The sequence below is a fragment of the Stegodyphus dumicola genome, chromosome X1 (genome assembly GCF_044657685.1).
Source record: "Stegodyphus dumicola isolate Sdum_Otavi_A_Nest chromosome X1, ASM4465768v1".
Lineage (NCBI taxonomy): Eukaryota > Metazoa > Arthropoda > Arachnida > Araneae > Eresidae > Stegodyphus > Stegodyphus dumicola.
In genome coordinates, this window is record NC_140780.1 from 229,388,180 (window position 1) to 229,405,488 (window position 17,309).

Genomic DNA, 17,309 nt, shown 5'->3' on the forward strand with positions numbered 1-17,309 from the left:
TTAATCATTCGCTTTCTAATATAGTTTAGTTCAGATTTTTTTGAACTCTAAAAGTATATCATCCATAAGCTGTGCAAGTTCTTGAAAACTCAGAGAGTGGCTTTCAACCTTTCTTTAGTATGAAACTTCTTAAATGTTACTTCTTAAATTACTAAAAAGCCCTTACTTCTATAATGGCTAAAAAGCCATTGAAGTCCTCACTTATTACTGTAGATTTCAGAACTGCTGAAACTACGTTATTTAAAATATTAATTGACGAAGTAGAATTTTCAATAGGCACATTCGTCTAGGATTTCCTAAAGTTTTATGCTCTAAGGTACATATTTAATTCCCTGAAGTTTTCAAATGATCGTTCATTTTCAAAATTTTGTTTTTTTAAGCTTTTTTCGATCGCTTTTTCTAAACATTTTTGTCCTAGACGAGATTTTTTTTTTCATGTGAGATTCTTGGCACAAAATTCTATAATATGCAGGGTAGTCTTATTAGGAAACTGAATAGAAACTTTCTTTAGATGGGGCTTAGAAGAAGGCGCTTTAGCAAACGTTCATAATTCCATCAAACATTTCCAATTCTCTTTACACTTCATCTGGTTGAAAATGCAATCCCCACAAATATAAAACAAGACATTTTAAAATTAACTTTTTGCAGTTACAAGAGTTACAAATATATTAATATCTAGTAATAAAAGCCAAGGAGCCATTTGATTTAATTGAGTACTTTGCTAATTAAATATTTGTTAAATAGCCAAATATTTTATAATATTATAATACAAATTTCATGAAAAGCTTCCGAAGTAATTTGTAATGTCTAAAAAACTCAGTATGATAACAGTTTTACTTATATTCTAAAGAAGCCTATAACAATGGGTAATAATTGGGTATAACATAGTCAGCTATTTTAATATATCGATACCAAACTTATACACATCAATACGAGAATTTAAAAATTTATATCTTAAATTTTAAAACTCTTTGCAAATTAAACGTTGCTACGTGATTATTAAAGCCAGAATTCTTCTTATGTGAATCTTTATTTTATTTACACTTATCTTTAACAAAAAAAAAAAAGATAACAGAAAGATAATATTCACTGTTTTCGCGATTAAAACTTTTGGCTTTGAAAGAAACTTACTTCTTTTGAAGTGATTAAAACTGGCGAAATCAAAATCTATAAACTAGAAAATTCTTGTTAATAGACCAAAATATAATACTCAAAATATAAATATCACAGATATGTATTATTAAAAATAATAAGAAACTGATAAAGACTTCGCAAAAATTAAAAAAGAACAAAGCGAACTTACTTTTGAATGTTTAGTAGGCTTAAAGCTGTTTTTCCTTCGTATATTCCTTATCCATTGAAGTTTGAATTCAGGCTCAGTCGGAAAGTTGATGTCAACCATTTTTAGGCCGTTTTTGTAATTCACACGGCATGTCGCAACTAATGTATCATCTTATAAAATCATATGAGAATCAAACAGTTTTATAGAAATTACAGCATGCTATAAGCACGTTTGTCGCCCACCGAATACAAAGGAGAGGGTTGCAACCTTGGATTTACAGCTATGTGTGGGGGGACTTCGAGAACTGGTAAGCGAATAATCGCTTTAGCTCAGGAAACAGAAACATAAACTCAAGAAGGGTTAATTATCCTTTATTGCTCAAAATAAGTATTAACAGATGACCCCTTCTCAGGACGTACAGAAAAACCTCCACTTGAGCTTGAACTCAAGAGTACTAAGAAAGTCAAACTTAACTAATGCTTAACTGAAAAGATATAGCTGAAGCTATCAAAATTCTAAAAGGTGTTGGCCCCTAAATGTTAACTAAATGGCGAAGCTATCAAGGGTCTGAAATACGGCCGAACGTAGTAATAGCTTAGAAAGAGTGTATCCAAAAGGCAAACGCGCGCTAGTCAGAATCTCTGGCTCTCTAACGAAATCAGTGGGACTTCGACTTAAGTACCGCTCTTCCTTCATTTACATTAACCGCGATTCTAAAAACACACTCTGGCAGGAAATTTGTAAGATGAAATTAGAAGGGACAGAAAAGCAGCTTTAACTAAAGATAACTGTTAAAAACTTAGGATAAACCTTACAAGCTTACTAGAAGGAGCGAGGTTCTTGAGGCGGCTGCATATGACGTCAGGACTTCCTCTCGCTTCATTGTCAATGCTTTTTTCGTTTGGGCTGTCTTGCCTACAATCTGGAATAGCAGTCAGTCTTTGCCAACCCCGCTACTGTCCACAACTGCAATATTTGTGAATATCTAATCTTTATATTTTTTAAAATATATTTCAATAAATTTTATGCGCATCTTTTTAGAAAAATCGTGAGTAAGTGTTTATTTATTTGTTTTTGCCTTATTTTAGATTCGACAAGAAGTCACAGCACCAAAAGATGTTCGATTTCTTACTTCGCTCAGATTTAGTCTCTTGTACCGAAAGGAGTTCATATGGTCGTTCTATTGCGACTTGAAGGTATGTGTTACTATCTTATTCACACACACACACACATATATATATATATATATATATATATACGCAATATATGAATATTTATTATATGTCACCATAAATGATATTTAAGGCAAGTGGCAATGATAATATTTGATTTCTTCATCTTTAAGAAAGTTTTAGAGAACTCTCCTAAGGATACGAAAATGAATGAAAAGAAATAAATAAAAGTAAATTAAAAATTAAAAGAACGACAAAACAATGTGAATAAAATTATGCTTCATCTTGAAAACTAAAATTTAAAATGTGGATCTGTCGCTCTTACGAAATATATTTCTTCATTTTACGAAAACGACATTTATTGCATAGTAGTTATAACAGCGAATTTTCACAACAATGCACTGTATGCCACCAGGAATGACCACTGACCTGACATTTAAGTAAGTAATGTGATGCAATATTCGAGTGCGCTGCAACCCTCGTGGTTAACGCAGCACACCCAACACAGATTAAAACAAAAATACAATAAAAAACATCAAACTAAAATTCCCAGTATTGTTCTGTTTCTATTTATAAAGTTCATCCAATCCTTTGGAAATCTAAACTTTTTCCTGCAGCAATAGAATTTCTTTATGTTCCATGTTTTTCCTTAATATATCCTAATAATATGCAGTCTGCGACGAAATGTCGTGCATTGCCTTCAGCACTACAAAAGCTACAAAGACTATTATTTCGCAAATTAAAAATTTTTCAGGTACGCCGGGAAGTGCCCGTTCCCAGTAATTATTTGATTATAATCAAAATCACGTATCGTTGTCATATTTTTTTTAAATCGAAGTTCGACAAATAATCTTTCTTTTTTCTCGAAATGTTCCATTTCTCTTTCAAGCAATCATAATAGAAATCCTTGATTTTGCCAGTAACAATTCTTTTTGATATCGGACTATCGAACGCATCCTCGGTATTGCCCGTAGGAGAGTCTTTGGCCAGCATATCGGCCCTCTCATTGCCTATAACACCAATACGGGCTTACATCCTGTTCATTTCCACTTCATGTATTTTGTCAACTTTCACAAGGAGGTCTTTTACATATAAGACCCAAATATTAGTGTTATCAGCATCTGCTAGTGCTTCCAAACCCGTTAATGCGTCTGTATATGCACTGAAGTGAAAAAAGTCATGGGATACCTCCTAATATTTTGTCGGTCCTCCTTTTGCCCGGCGAAGGGCAGCAACTCGACGTGGCATGGACTCAACCAGTCGTTGGAAGTCCCCTGCAGGAATATTGAGCCATGCTGCCTCTATAGACGTCCATAATTGTGAAAGTGTTGACGGTGCAGGGTTTTGGGTACGAACTGACCTCTCGATGATGTCCCATAAATGTTCGATGGGATTCATGTCGGGCGATCTAGGTGGCCAGATCATTCGCTGGAATTGTCCAGAATGTTCTTCTAACCAATCGCGAACAATTGTGGCCCGGTGACATGGCGCATTGTCATCCATAAAACTCCCATCGTTGTTTGAGTACGTGAAGTCCATGAATGGCTGTAAGTGATCTCCAAGTAGTTGAAGGTATCCATTTCCAGTCAATGATCGATTCAGTTGCACCAGAGGACCGAGTCCATGCCATGTAAAAACAGCCCAGCCCATTATGGAACCACCACCAGCTTGAACAGTGCCTTGTTGACAACTTGGGTCCATGGCTTCGTGGGGTTTGCGCCACACTCGAACCCTACCATCAGCTCTTACCAACTGAAATCGTGACTCATCTGATCAAGCCACGGTTTTCCATTCGTTTAGGGACCAACCGATATGCTCACGAGCCCACGAGAGTCGCTGCAGGCGATGTCATGCTGTCAGTAAAGGCACTCGAGTCGGTCTTCTGCTGGCATAGCCCAAGGAAGACAAATTTCGCCGCACTGTCCTATAGGACACGTCCCTCGTACGTCCCACATTGATTTCTGCGGTTATTTGATGCAGTGTTGCTTGTCTGTGAACATTGACAACTCTACGCAGACGTCGCTGGTCTCGGTCGTTAAGTGTAGGTGGTCGCCCACTGCGCTGTATGGAATGACCCATGCGTCTAGCTCCAACTACCATTCCGCGTTCAAAGTCTGATAATTCTCGTCGTTCGGCCATAATCACGTCAAAGCCTCTTCACATGAATAACTTGAACACAAATGAAAGCCCTGCCAAAGCACTTCGCATTTATACATTTTCTACGCGATACTACTGCCATCTGTATATTTGCATATTGCTATCTCATGACTTTTGTCACCTCAGTGTATATTAATAGATGTTTTACAGTCAGGTTTACTAATTCAGAAGTCAAACAACAAAAATCAGCTTTATATTTACAAAATTTTCACAGGACTAGTTTCGATGGTTTTACCGAACCACCATCCTCAGCTGCAAAACCGCAAATGAACAAGATAGGAAATAATGTTTAGATAAGATAAGAAAGCCTGGACAAGAATAAGCAAGTGTCGCCATCTGTTGGTAAAACCAGACTAAAACATATTTTCTTTAAAGGCCGAAGGCAAATTTGGATTGGAATTAGGATCGTTAACTAGAACAGAAAGATTTTTATGAATGTGAAATGCCTCTAGAAAATCCAGTTCTCCAATGGAAGATGTTTTTTGAATAATTTTGGCAGCAGAAAAATTGAAAGTGTGGTTTTCGGACCAAAAATGTTGAGCAACAGAAGACTTCTGTGTTTCCTTTTTTCTAACATATGCCTCATGTTCTTTGACGCGAAATTTTAAGGCTCTCTTAGTTTGGCCTATGTAAATTAAACCACACTGGCAAGGAATCCTATAAATACCCCAGGAATTCATATCCGGAAGGGGGTCCTTGAGTATGGATCTCGGAATTTTATTGATGGGAGAATAAACAACCCGAAAGTTAAATTTCTACAAAATATGTGCAACTTTATAGCTAATTGATGGAAAGAAGGGAATGACAACAGAATTTTTATAATCTCCTAAAACAAGAGTGTGCCTTTTAGTGTGTTGAGATGAGAATTTTTTAACTGCTTGATTAATAATGTTGGGTGAAAAGCCCCTGTCAATAGCTCTTGCTTTTAAATAGTTTACTTCTTTTTCAAGGGCTAGTTTGGAGGAGCAAACTTGAAGAGCACGGAAAACATAGGAATAAAATGAAGCTAACTTTTGTTTAGTCGGATGACATGATTTTCAGTGTGGTGGAAGGCAAACCGATGAAGGTTTACGGTAAACCGTAGTACTGAAGTTGGATGTGTTACGTGTGACCAGAATGTCGAGAAACGGAAGAGAATTGCAAGTCTCAAGTTCAAAAGTGAACTGAATAGCAGGATCAATAGAATTCATTGTTGAAAGAACTTTATTTAAATCATCTTTATTACCTTCAAACAGAGTAAAAGTATCGTCTACGTAGCGGAACCGTGCCGGGAAGTTTAAACAGTTTTCATTCATAATAATGCATGTAGATATCAGCCAGGATGGGACTGAGGGGGCTTCCCATGGCTTGTTCATTTGCGGTTTTGCAGCTGAGGATGGTGGTTCGGTAAAACCATCGAAACTAGTCTTGTGAAAATTTTGTAAATATAACGCTGATTTTTGTTGTTTGACTTCTGAATTAGTATTTATTCGGCGTGTTATTGTGTCTTAATTAGTCAGGTTTTCATCAATCCATTTAAGAGCAAATATGATAGCAGCCAATTCGGCTTGAAAAACCGAATTGTAAGGGTCACGTCTAATTTTGCAATGGTTTATTTCTGTACCAAACAAGTGAACCACATATGCTGCAACCAATTCTATTCCCATTACCCGATCCGTCAGTAAATATATCTAATTCTCCTGCGCAAGCATTTGATTTCTGATATTCCTCTGCTTTTCGTAATGCAGTATGTACACTGTTAATATTAAAAACAGAAAAGCATGTATTATATGCAGTAAAACATGTAACATATATTATATGCAGTAAGTAATAAAATAATCATTTTGTGAACGTAATCTAATTTATCATAATAAAACGAATAATATATCGAGAGGGGAGGCATACCGGCCAATATACAAACGCCTCCCATCAAGACTGTTTTAAAGCTTCTGGTCAAAAGCAGCAGCAAGGATCGTTGTATTGTATCTAATTTATTTCTGATTCTCTGCAGGTCTGCGGCCTTGGAACTCCAAGCCCCAGCACAATATAATATAATGGGTGTAATAACTTTTGTAAATTAATCGAATAATGTTACTTTTCAGTGCTAATGGCTCAGCTGAGAAATTTCTTTTATAATACATCAGAGTAGGTTTAGTTCTTTTATAAATATTATTAAAATGTTTTTCAAATTTCAGTTTACAATCCAAAGAAACATCAAGATATTTAAAGTTTTCAAAACATTTAATTCTAAAAATACCTTCATATTTTAGTTGCAGTGATCTAGTTGTTTTTTTCACCCTTTGGGTAAAACAAGAAATTAGTATTTTATGAATTTAATCTCAGCTATTATTTTTCAATCCACATTCTTAGATCTTTTATAGCAAATGAAAACAGTTTCTCAGATTTCTCCAAAATGTTTTCACAAATCGCATATAAAATGTCATCAGCATAACATAAAGTTCTTACACCGTTTAGGCACTCTTTTATGAACAGTCCATATATTATGGTGTTCTACAGCAGCGGAGCACTGCAGGAACCATGTGGGCATCCTTTGTAAACCATTCTTTCAATAGAAATATCCTTATTAAATCTATAAATAATTTTTCTTTCGTTAAAATAACTAAGAAAGATTCTATAAATATTTTTGGTATCCCAAACTCTCTAAGAGTTTAGAGCAAAGATGTCCATCTAATAGAATCAAAAGCTCCCGAGACATCGAAGGAGACCACAGCCACATGGAATTCAGATTTTTGTGAGCTAATAATATTGACAAGCTCATAAAGAGCATTATCTATGGAGCGGCCTGGTGTCAATTCGTATTGTGTTGTAGATACAAAATCATTCTTTAATAAAACGTAATACAGTCTATTTGTAAAAAACTTATCCAAAACATTTGCACAAAATTTTTACAAACGTATAGGTCTGGTCGCCCCACCAAACTTAGAAATAAACAAAACTTTAGAAACTTTCCACATTTTAGGAAAACAGCATAAATCAAGGCATTTATTATATAATAACACAATCAAATCAGAATATTCCAAAATGAAAATTTTACAATAGTGGCCGTGATTCCATCCGATGTTTGGACACTACGATTACCCAATTTCTTAACCACGCTGCTAATTTCTGCCGAACTAAACGGCAGATCATCTGAAGCGCATCCATCATCCTGCAACAGATCCACACCCAGAAAATCATTTTCACCAGAGCCACAGTCAACGTTCATATTAAAATAAATAATTTTGAGGTTGAAAAACCTCAAAATTATTCACATTAGTATTACTTTTTTCTCTCATAATCATTTACGAGATCCATGTTTTACCACTAGCCGCACGAAGAAATCCTCCATAATATTTATTCCGTATTTATACAAATCCTGAAATTCTTCTGATGGAGGACAACGTGTGACCGCACCGAACTCGGGTTGCTGAAGAATATCTTGAGGGTCACAGTATGGAGTGGATGTAATGTACAGCTCAATTCCCAGACCTGAATCCGATAGAGCATCTTCAGGACTACCTTGGGAGACAGGTTGGTACTTTAAGTTCTCCTCCAAGGTCGTTAGATTAGCTTGAACAAGGATTACTACGTTTCTGGTCGTTGCTTCCTATTTCACTGATCGACAACTTACACTGCTGCCCATGTATTGCAGCTAGGGGTGGACATATTCCTTAACAGAACCCATTTATGTAATGTTACCACCCCATTTTTCTTCAAAAATTTGTGGTATGCTGCTTCTCCAAGACTGGATTTCTGTGCTAAAAGTGCAATTGTGCTAATTCATGTCTGTGTTAGACTTTAGAAACATTCTATGTCGCATTCATTAAAGAACTGTTTAGTGAACATGTCCTGTAAATTTCTTGTTTCTATGTTTCTTCATTCTCAAATTAGACACAAAAAACATGCTGTTCCTTAACGTTTGCACGGCAGTGTATAAACTCAAATAAATACTTTCAATTTCAGTCAACAGTCTGATAAACCAGTGTTTTTTTTTTTTTTTTTTTTTTTTTTTTTCATATAAAGGTAATTTTCGACATTGGTGAATATAGTGTAAGCATAAAATAACAGCCAATTAAGGGCGACCTCATGGGCTTAAAGAGCAGGGCATCCGTTGCAGCTTTAGAGGTAATATATAAGCGCAGAATGATCTACTCTCTTGGTATACGAAAGTAAGTTAGTACATAACTACAGCTACAGTTAAGGTAACCGTATATCAGGAAAATTTTCCGATACAGGATTTTACCGAGCCTGAATTTCCTTTTAAAATTTTTCTATTATTATTATTATTGTTATTGTTTAGAACAGACGCAAACATTAACCAATGTAATGTAGTTATGGCCGTCCAACTAATTTCAAAATTTGTCTTTTCAGGGGCTTTCGAAAACTTAATACAAGTTTTCCTCGTAGATGTAGTGGAAACTTGATTATTCAGAACTCTTTCAATCGCCAGTTCCTATTATCTATGAGCAACTGGGACAGCAAAACTGAAAACTTCCTCCATAAAGCGACGAAAAATTAAATACAGAAACTCGTAATATAAGATAAACCTTATTACTGCTGTTTTCGGTACGGTAATTAGCGATGCTGACTGCCATAACGTTAGGCCCGGATCGAATCCCGGAAAAGGCATGTAGTCATCTGTCCTCTGTCATCGCGCATATAACAGCAGTCAATGCCCTGCAGTGAGTGAAACGTACTGTTCTACGTTTTATTTTAAATTTAGTTGAAAATGAAAGCACGTCCAAAAAATAAAAGATTTTCATATTTAATGCACTGTAGCTACAGACGTTCTGGAGGTATGTTAATTTTTCTGCATATGATAGTAACCAAGTTAAGAAGCTTTGGTGTTTAAGATTTGCGATTTTAATATTTATTCCGTATTTATACAATGTACATGCAGATTTTCATGCAGATTTCTCCAGTGTCCGAAAAAGTATAAAACTTGCCTTACTTAAACTATTTTTATAACTTTATAATTTTATATCTTCTAAAAAAAAGGTTCAGATAAAGAATGAAAAATAAAAGGAAAGGAATGAAATTTAACCAAACTTGTTAGTAGAAATGAAACCTTGCAATCTTGGATAAGCTTCGTTTTTTCTTTTGTCACAATTTGATTTGCTTTGAGCAATGTTGTATCGAAATAATAAAATTTCTCTATTACTGTAAACCTAGTTTTAGTTAAAACTAAGTACGAGAGTCACTTTGAAATTTTTAAAGTACAGCTGAGTGATACAAGTTAAACTTTACCAAACTTTTACAATTCAAATATGCTTTTACAGCCTCATCAATCTCGTCTTCGAAGCTATAATGACGACCAAGTAAATTGAATCCCAGACGTAAACGACGCACACAAAAAAATCAGGAGAATAGGGTGGATGTTTTATCACTTTATTGCGTTTTAGTTTAAGAAACTCAACTGTCAGTCTTCCTGAATGCGAAGATGCATTATTATAATGAAGCGTAAGTTCCCTGATTTTCAGTTTTTAAAGAATTTCTGGAACACGCTTAGAGTTAAACCAATTAGCTGTAACTGTCTTCCGCCCTCTAACTTGATGGCTTTGACCAGTCCTATAATTCTAAAGAAAACAGCATATATTACATTTTTCATTATTATTTGTCTTTTCAGTATTGTTGATTTGAAGTCATATTCAAAGCCATCTATACTACCTATATTTTACTTTCTTGACGTCTTGGAACGTAAAAAAGACATGCACATTTCGACACCAGTCATGATTTTGGAAATAGTGCCGTGTCATTAAAAAATCATTAAAGAATTTTAGGGTTTCTTTTTCTGATTCTGGCATGCTCCGCGCTTTTGTGTTTCGTTAATTTATGGCGAACCCAACGGAAAACTAATTTTTTCATATGCAGGTCTTCACGAATATGTTATGTATAGCTTCGGTTCCAATGTTAAGTTCCTTCTATATAATTTGGGAGGTACAGCGAAAATCATTAACATTTTTCGTATAGCCGACACATTTTTTGAAACTCATTTTCTCACAAATGTCTTCCTGTGTGTTCTTCAGCTAAAGAGAATTTCGACCTTTACAGAAAGTAGCACAAAATAGAGTTTCATTTCCATATATTAACTGTATTTCTTTGATTTACCTGCACTTTAAAATCATAGAAAATCATAGCGAGATAATGCTGCGGTGGAGTCCCATTTTCCTTTTTTCAAAATTTAGTCTATGATAGATGAATTGAAATTGTTCCCACAGTTATCACCTTCGGGCATAAAAGAGTTTAAATTCATGCATCTAACAAATTTTCTTTTATCGCATATTGTCTGCCCCTGTCTAAAACATTTCAGAGTTAAATACATATCGTTTGTTTTATTACTACTATCAAAGACTCAATAGTCATTTATTTAAGTTTAATTTTAATGATTTTATTCATTATTTCTGTAAGCGTATATTGAAGTTTTCAGGAGGAAATATTACTACAGTGGATTAGGAAAACTAATTAAATTATATGTTGAAGACAGTGAACTGAAAGTTAGCAAAAAAATGCCATTTTATTCTCGCAGGAAACTGCAGTCGGAGTTTAGAGTAAATTTTGTAACCTTGTTCTTCAATTAAAATTAATCATACTTGTTTTTGTTTATTATTAGTAATTTTTAAACACGTTACTGTATACATGATATATTAGAAGCAACGTGAGCTGCCCTTTAACTTCATTAGAATTATTTTTAAGCTTAGTATATCGTATAACATCAGAATCTTCATTATATAAAACAAATAAGCGTATCATAGCTTTCACAGCAGTATTTAAAATGGCAGATCAGGTTTAGAATTGGATATACAAATAATCAAAATAAGTAATATAGACTATAATCCTAGATCCAATATAAGAAACTAAAATGCAGTTTTCATTTGCTGTAGCTTGGGAGCATCCATCTTTTCTGAACCTTTTTCCTTTTAGTGATTTGTGGCTTCATATGTAACAGTCTACCAAATCAACAAGTTGAATAAATGCACATATTTAAAACAAAAAATTTAAATTCATTATAACTCCAGTCTAGATTTTACAGGCATAAAAAATTGCAAATTATTGCAAATTGAAGCCTGCAATACAGTAGATAACTTCTAACAGTTATTTGCCATAACAGTAAAGCTTAAATTGAACTTATAAGCGACTCAATTTTAGTTCTTTTCCTAGCAGTTTTATTCTAATGTAGTTTAGTTTGTTCTAATTCATTTTCCTGGCAATAACGTCATCTGAACATACTTTAAATCCACAAAAGAACTGCAATTTAATCTCTCACAACTTATTTATGCCAACAGCGATTTACAGAAATAACTCAGTAATTCGGGATAAATTAAATTCAGCTCGATCAGAACCGCGTGACTTTTTCATAAGATCTTTCATTTCATTCTTCAGTTACTTCTAGAGACGTAGATATGGAGGCAAACTTAGAACACTTATCTTGTCTAACAAAAAAACAACGTCACAAACTGATATTCGATAGTGAATGATTTTCATGGGTATATTGGGATGCTGAAATAAAAATCTTTAATTGCAAAGTCAGAAATCGTATATGCAACACCTTCGCGATAGTAAAATCAACCATCAATATACAACTGAATTTCACGCGTTGGTACTTTATACGGAAACACCTTCGGCTTCTTCCGATTCTCATCAGCACATTTAATCGTCTTTTTCCTTGATATACTGTGTTTATATATGATGCCTTTTTACTACAATTTTCTAAAGTAGACCATTTGTTCTTTTTCTTAATATAAGATTTTTCTACGACTTAAAAGTACGTCCTAAGGATGTTTATATGTCTTAAAGACGACACCATCTGCATGTAACAGCAGCTTACCAACCTGCTTTCTTTATTTTTTCGCATGTGATAATATTGCTGATTAACTTATTAACTTTTATGTGTGACGCTACACAAAAAGATAGAAAACAAGTACCTTGATTACCTATGACACTACACAAAAATAAGTACCATGACTTTAAGGTCAAGAACGTTTTTCTTGTGAGCTAATTAAATGCATAGTATCCAATTGATGTGTAGTTGCGGCAGCTGTCGCTAGACTACGCATTTAGTGACTGTCAGATATCAACTGTGCTGATCATAAAGGAATCCTTGGCTTTCAGATCTTCCGTACGATCTTGATTCAAAACTTCAGCATTATTTTATTGCTATTATTTTTTTAATTCTTTCAGTTTGATTCATATTTTAAGTGTTTATTATTTAAGTTTTATGCTATATTCATATTCTTTGCAGCTTGATTCATATTTTAAATGTTTATTGTTTAAAAGTTTTATGCTACATTCATTTGGTTTTTCACTAACTTATTGTATTGTTTCAGGTAATCACGATGCTGTATGCTGTGAACAATGAGGCCCTGAAAATGAGGTTTCGACAGTTGAAACATATAACTATTTTATTTCTGATGCTTACTTGTGTTCGATTCTCTTCTCAAGAGTGTAACTTACCGAAGGCAAAGCCATTGGATTCCACGTGTCTTTGCGAATCCTTGGACAGCTTCAATGGATGGTCATATACATGTATCAGTAATGCTGATTTCGAGGTGATATTTGGTTTGAAATATGTTATTGACAGCTCAGTGACAATTCAGTGTGGTCATTACCAGCCAAACTATGAGTCTTTACTTCAAGAACTAGATCTTACAGAAATACATACTTTTGTGTTTAAGTCATGTTCTCTGCCAAACACATCTTTTGGTGAAGTTATACCCTACAATGAAAAGTATCCCGTAGAGCAAATTAAAATAGAAGCGAAGAGAGACAATAGAACGTTTACTCTTGAGTTATTCAGTAATGTTTCAGAAACTCTGAAAAGTTTAATCCTAAGCAATAATAAAATTCAGGTGCTACCAGAGTCACTATTCAGTAACTTCAGTGAATTAAAATATCTTTCACTTTCTGATAATATGTTAAAGACACTACCAGAAAATATCTTTTCAAATCTCAAAAATTTAATCGTCTTGGAAATCGCAAATAACTATCTCGAGATTTTACCTCAAGGTCTTTTTCAGAACTTATCTCAACTTGAAAAATTATATTTATATAAAAATCGAGTAAAAGATTTGCCTAACGGCTTGTTTAGAAGCTTGGTGAATCTGAAAGTTTTAGATTTAGCTGATAATCATCTCATCCTATTACCTAACGACGTATTTCATGGCTTATCAAGTGTCATTCATGTTCGTCTGCGTGGAAATTGGTTGGGGACTATACCTGAGGGATTATTTAGTAATTGCTCAAATTTACAAGAAATCGATCTAAGTCTAAACAGATTTATGGAACCATTGCCTGAACATCTGCTGCATGGAGTACCTCGTTTAGAGAATGTTAGTCTTCATGATTGCAATCTTACGCATATTCATGAATTCTTCTTTTCATTTTCTCCGAATATAACGCATCTAAGACTAGAGAACAATAGACTTTCTATACTACCTGAGAAAATTTTCAGGAATAACACAGTGTTGAAAGAATTGAATTTAAATTTCAATTCCATTCAGGAATTGCCTGAAAATCTCTTTCCAAATCAAAAGTACCTTGAAAAACTCTTTCTATTTAAGAACAACATATCAGTTTTACCTAATGGCGTTTTTAAGTATACCAGAAATATAAAAACTTTAGTGCTTGGGGGAAATAAACTTCAAACTATTGGTAGAGCTATATTCCGTGATCTTCCAAATTTGGAAGAATTAGATTTAAGCAAGAATAACTTGACATATTTTAGTTTAGATTTCAATGAATATATTAAGTTCATTGATTTATCATATAATAATTTAACACAGATGCCTTCCATAAACTGGCTTCAACACTTAAAACTAGAAAAATTAAACATGGATTATAATAAGCTTACATATATCGAAATTCCGGTACTGTACTCAACTAATAGACGCAATCCTACCTTGAATATTGCACATAATAACATTAAAACTGTAAGCGTTCAAGATATATTGATTAACGATCAAACTATAAAAGATTTGCCTTCCAAAGATTACGAAAGTTATGTTGAGACTTCAGTATCATTAGCTTCAAATCCTTTTTCATGTGACTGTAGAATTTACAATTTCTATGATTACTTAAAGGGAAATAATGAAGCGCATAAACGATCAGTTCGTTTTACAAGAACTCAGGACTTGACATGCCAAGAACCTCCAAATTTAGTTAATCAAGCAATTGTACAGTTAAGACCAAATCAGTTTACATGTGATTTAAATGATAATTGCTCAACTTCATGCCATTGTTACATAAGGGCAGAAGACAATTCTCGAGTCGTTAATTGCTCGGATCTCAAGTTAAAAAGTCTTCCTACATCTATCCCGCTGAACACTAGTGTGCTTTACTTCCAAGGAAACATGTTGTCAAGTATGGGTGGCTTTAACAGTCAAATATGGGAAAACCTTACGGATTTGTATTTAGATGGAAACCAGATAACATCCCTGGATCATTGGAGCATACCCACTAAGCTTAAGCATCTTTCTTTAAAGGGCAATCAACTCAGATATTTAACTTCAACTTTTATGGATTTATTATCAGTTACGAAAGGGTTTCAAATATCACTAAGTGATAATCCATGGAACTGTAATTGCTCCACTGTAACTTTTAAAAAATGGTTAACTGAGCATTATCAGTTTGTTAAGGATGTGAAAAATGTTATGTGTGCAAATAGATTAAAACTGAATGGCACCCTTATGCGAAAGCCGATACTGATGATTCCTGATGATGTCATATGTCCAATAAGTGACTGGCCTTACAGGGTACAACTGATATCTGTGACTGTGATTTGTGTCATTTTAGCTTTACTGCTTTTTGTAGTATCTGTGCTGTACTACAGAAATAAGCAAACAGTAATTGCTTACGTGTATATTCACATGCACAATGTTTTTATGTGCTTCTTCAATGAAGAAGATATCGATGAGGATAAAACGTTTGATGCGTTTGTTTCTTACAGTAGCTCAGATCGAGATGTAGCCCTTAGGCTTATAGAAGAACTAGAAGACAAAGAGCCCCATTTTAAACTTTGTATCCACGAAAGGAATTGGATAGCGGGTAATCAAATTAGCTGGAATATCTTTAATTCTGTGCACAATAGTCGCAAGACTATATTAGTAATCTCTAAAGAATTCCTTGAAAGTATGTGGTTCCAAGTAGAATTCCACACCGCTTATTATCAAATGCTTGAAGACAAAATTGATAGACTTATAATTATCGTCAAGGGGGAACTCCCTCCAAAGGATACTCTGGATAAGGACCTCCAGTATCTCTTATCCACAAAAACCTACTTAGTTTGGGAAGAAAAGTGGTTTTGGGAAAAATTAAAATATGCTATGCCTCACAAAAAACAACAGATGCTTCAGAATGATGTGCTGGCTTTAAAAGATAGGCCAGCTAGCGAAAAAATTAAAACAGTTGAAAATCAGATTGCTATTTTTTCATCGGGTGGTAATAAAACCACCGGTAAAGTTCAGGAAGTTGTTCAAAATGGCACAAATAAAGCTTTAAATTTAGTAAATAAGGAAACTATGAATAAGAAATGAAACTTCAATGCAATGAGTCAAATAGTTAGAAAAGATTTTGATTCTGAATTCGCTTTAATGGGCAATATGCTACTGATTGAGAAACTTTTATCATATGGTGCTAATATTTAGACTACATGTTGTCCTTATATCAACTGTAAAAGTTGATAAAAGAGAATTATTGTACAAATGTAATGTTATTTCTTCTTTCAGATCTCATCGTATGTGCTTCAACTTTGTTTATGTGCAATTGAAATTATATATGCATTTTGTTTGTAAACATAAGAACTGCATTGGCAGTTTTAAAGATTTCTTCTGCATTTAGCTACACATTTTCTTCATAAATGCTCATTAAACTTCATTTGTCCAACTATCTATATTTTACATAAATAACTGTATATTTAAATGTGTGAAACTGTAAATAGTTACATGTATATAAAACATTTTGAACACAAAATTTATTTTCATTTCATCTGTACATACAAGATTCAATCAAGATTTTATAATTAAATATTTTTTCTTTTAAAATAACGTTTGTTTGCTGTGAAATAGATTGCATTATAATTATTATCATATAATTGCAGCTGTAAACATTCTTGAAGCTGTCAGAAAAGGCTTATGCTGTAAATATTTTCGTATGGTAATATTAAACAATGTACCTTAAAGGTAAAATAACTTCTTATACTTTATTTTCTCAATGCGCCAGGCAGACCCCTGCCTAGATAATTTTTCACCTGCGGCAAAAAAAGTAAATTTGTGCCCCTACGTAAATTCAAATTAATTACTATATCTGCACATTTTTATATTCATCAAAAGTAACTATATTTAATCACGAAACTCGTATAATATGTTCAACCACAGCTTTATATATTCAGAAAAATTATGCAAATAACGATCAATAGTTTTTAAATAAAAAAAAATGTGGTACTTACGTATTATACCGTCAACCGTAAAACTGTCGCTAAGCAGTGTGATTTAACGACAGTTACAGGTAAGCATGGCGTAACTACACACTCTTAACATCTGCGCTTTCGTTTAATGAACTCTGATAGATTCTCGATAAGCCACGTTTTGTTTTTATGAACAAAGATATAACTTTGTCTTTTCCCCTTGTATTTTGCGAAATATTATTAAAACGTGGCATACCTTTTATAGAACAGTAAGCAGTGGATAATTTTCAAAGTTATGGGATTCTGTCATAAAACATTATGT

General features: G+C 33.8%; 1 protein-coding gene across 2 annotated transcripts in view; it reads left to right on the forward strand.

The window, feature by feature from the left end:
* LOC118204152 (uncharacterized) overlaps nt 1-16,554 on the forward strand; it is a 75,334-nt gene extending 58,780 nt beyond the window's left edge. The window contains exons 2-3 of one of the 2 annotated variants that reach the window (XM_035376474.2): nt 2,371-2,478; nt 12,915-16,554. In XM_035376474.2, the coding sequence (XP_035232365.1) occupies nt 12,924-16,118 (3,195 nt within the window). In that variant the 5' untranslated portion in view covers nt 2,371-2,478; nt 12,915-12,923 and the 3' untranslated portion in view covers nt 16,119-16,554. The remainder of the gene's footprint in view (nt 1-2,370; nt 2,479-12,914) is intronic. The other variant, XM_035376475.2, reaches the window with a different exon arrangement.
* The last annotated feature ends 755 nt before the right edge of the window (nt 16,555-17,309 follow it).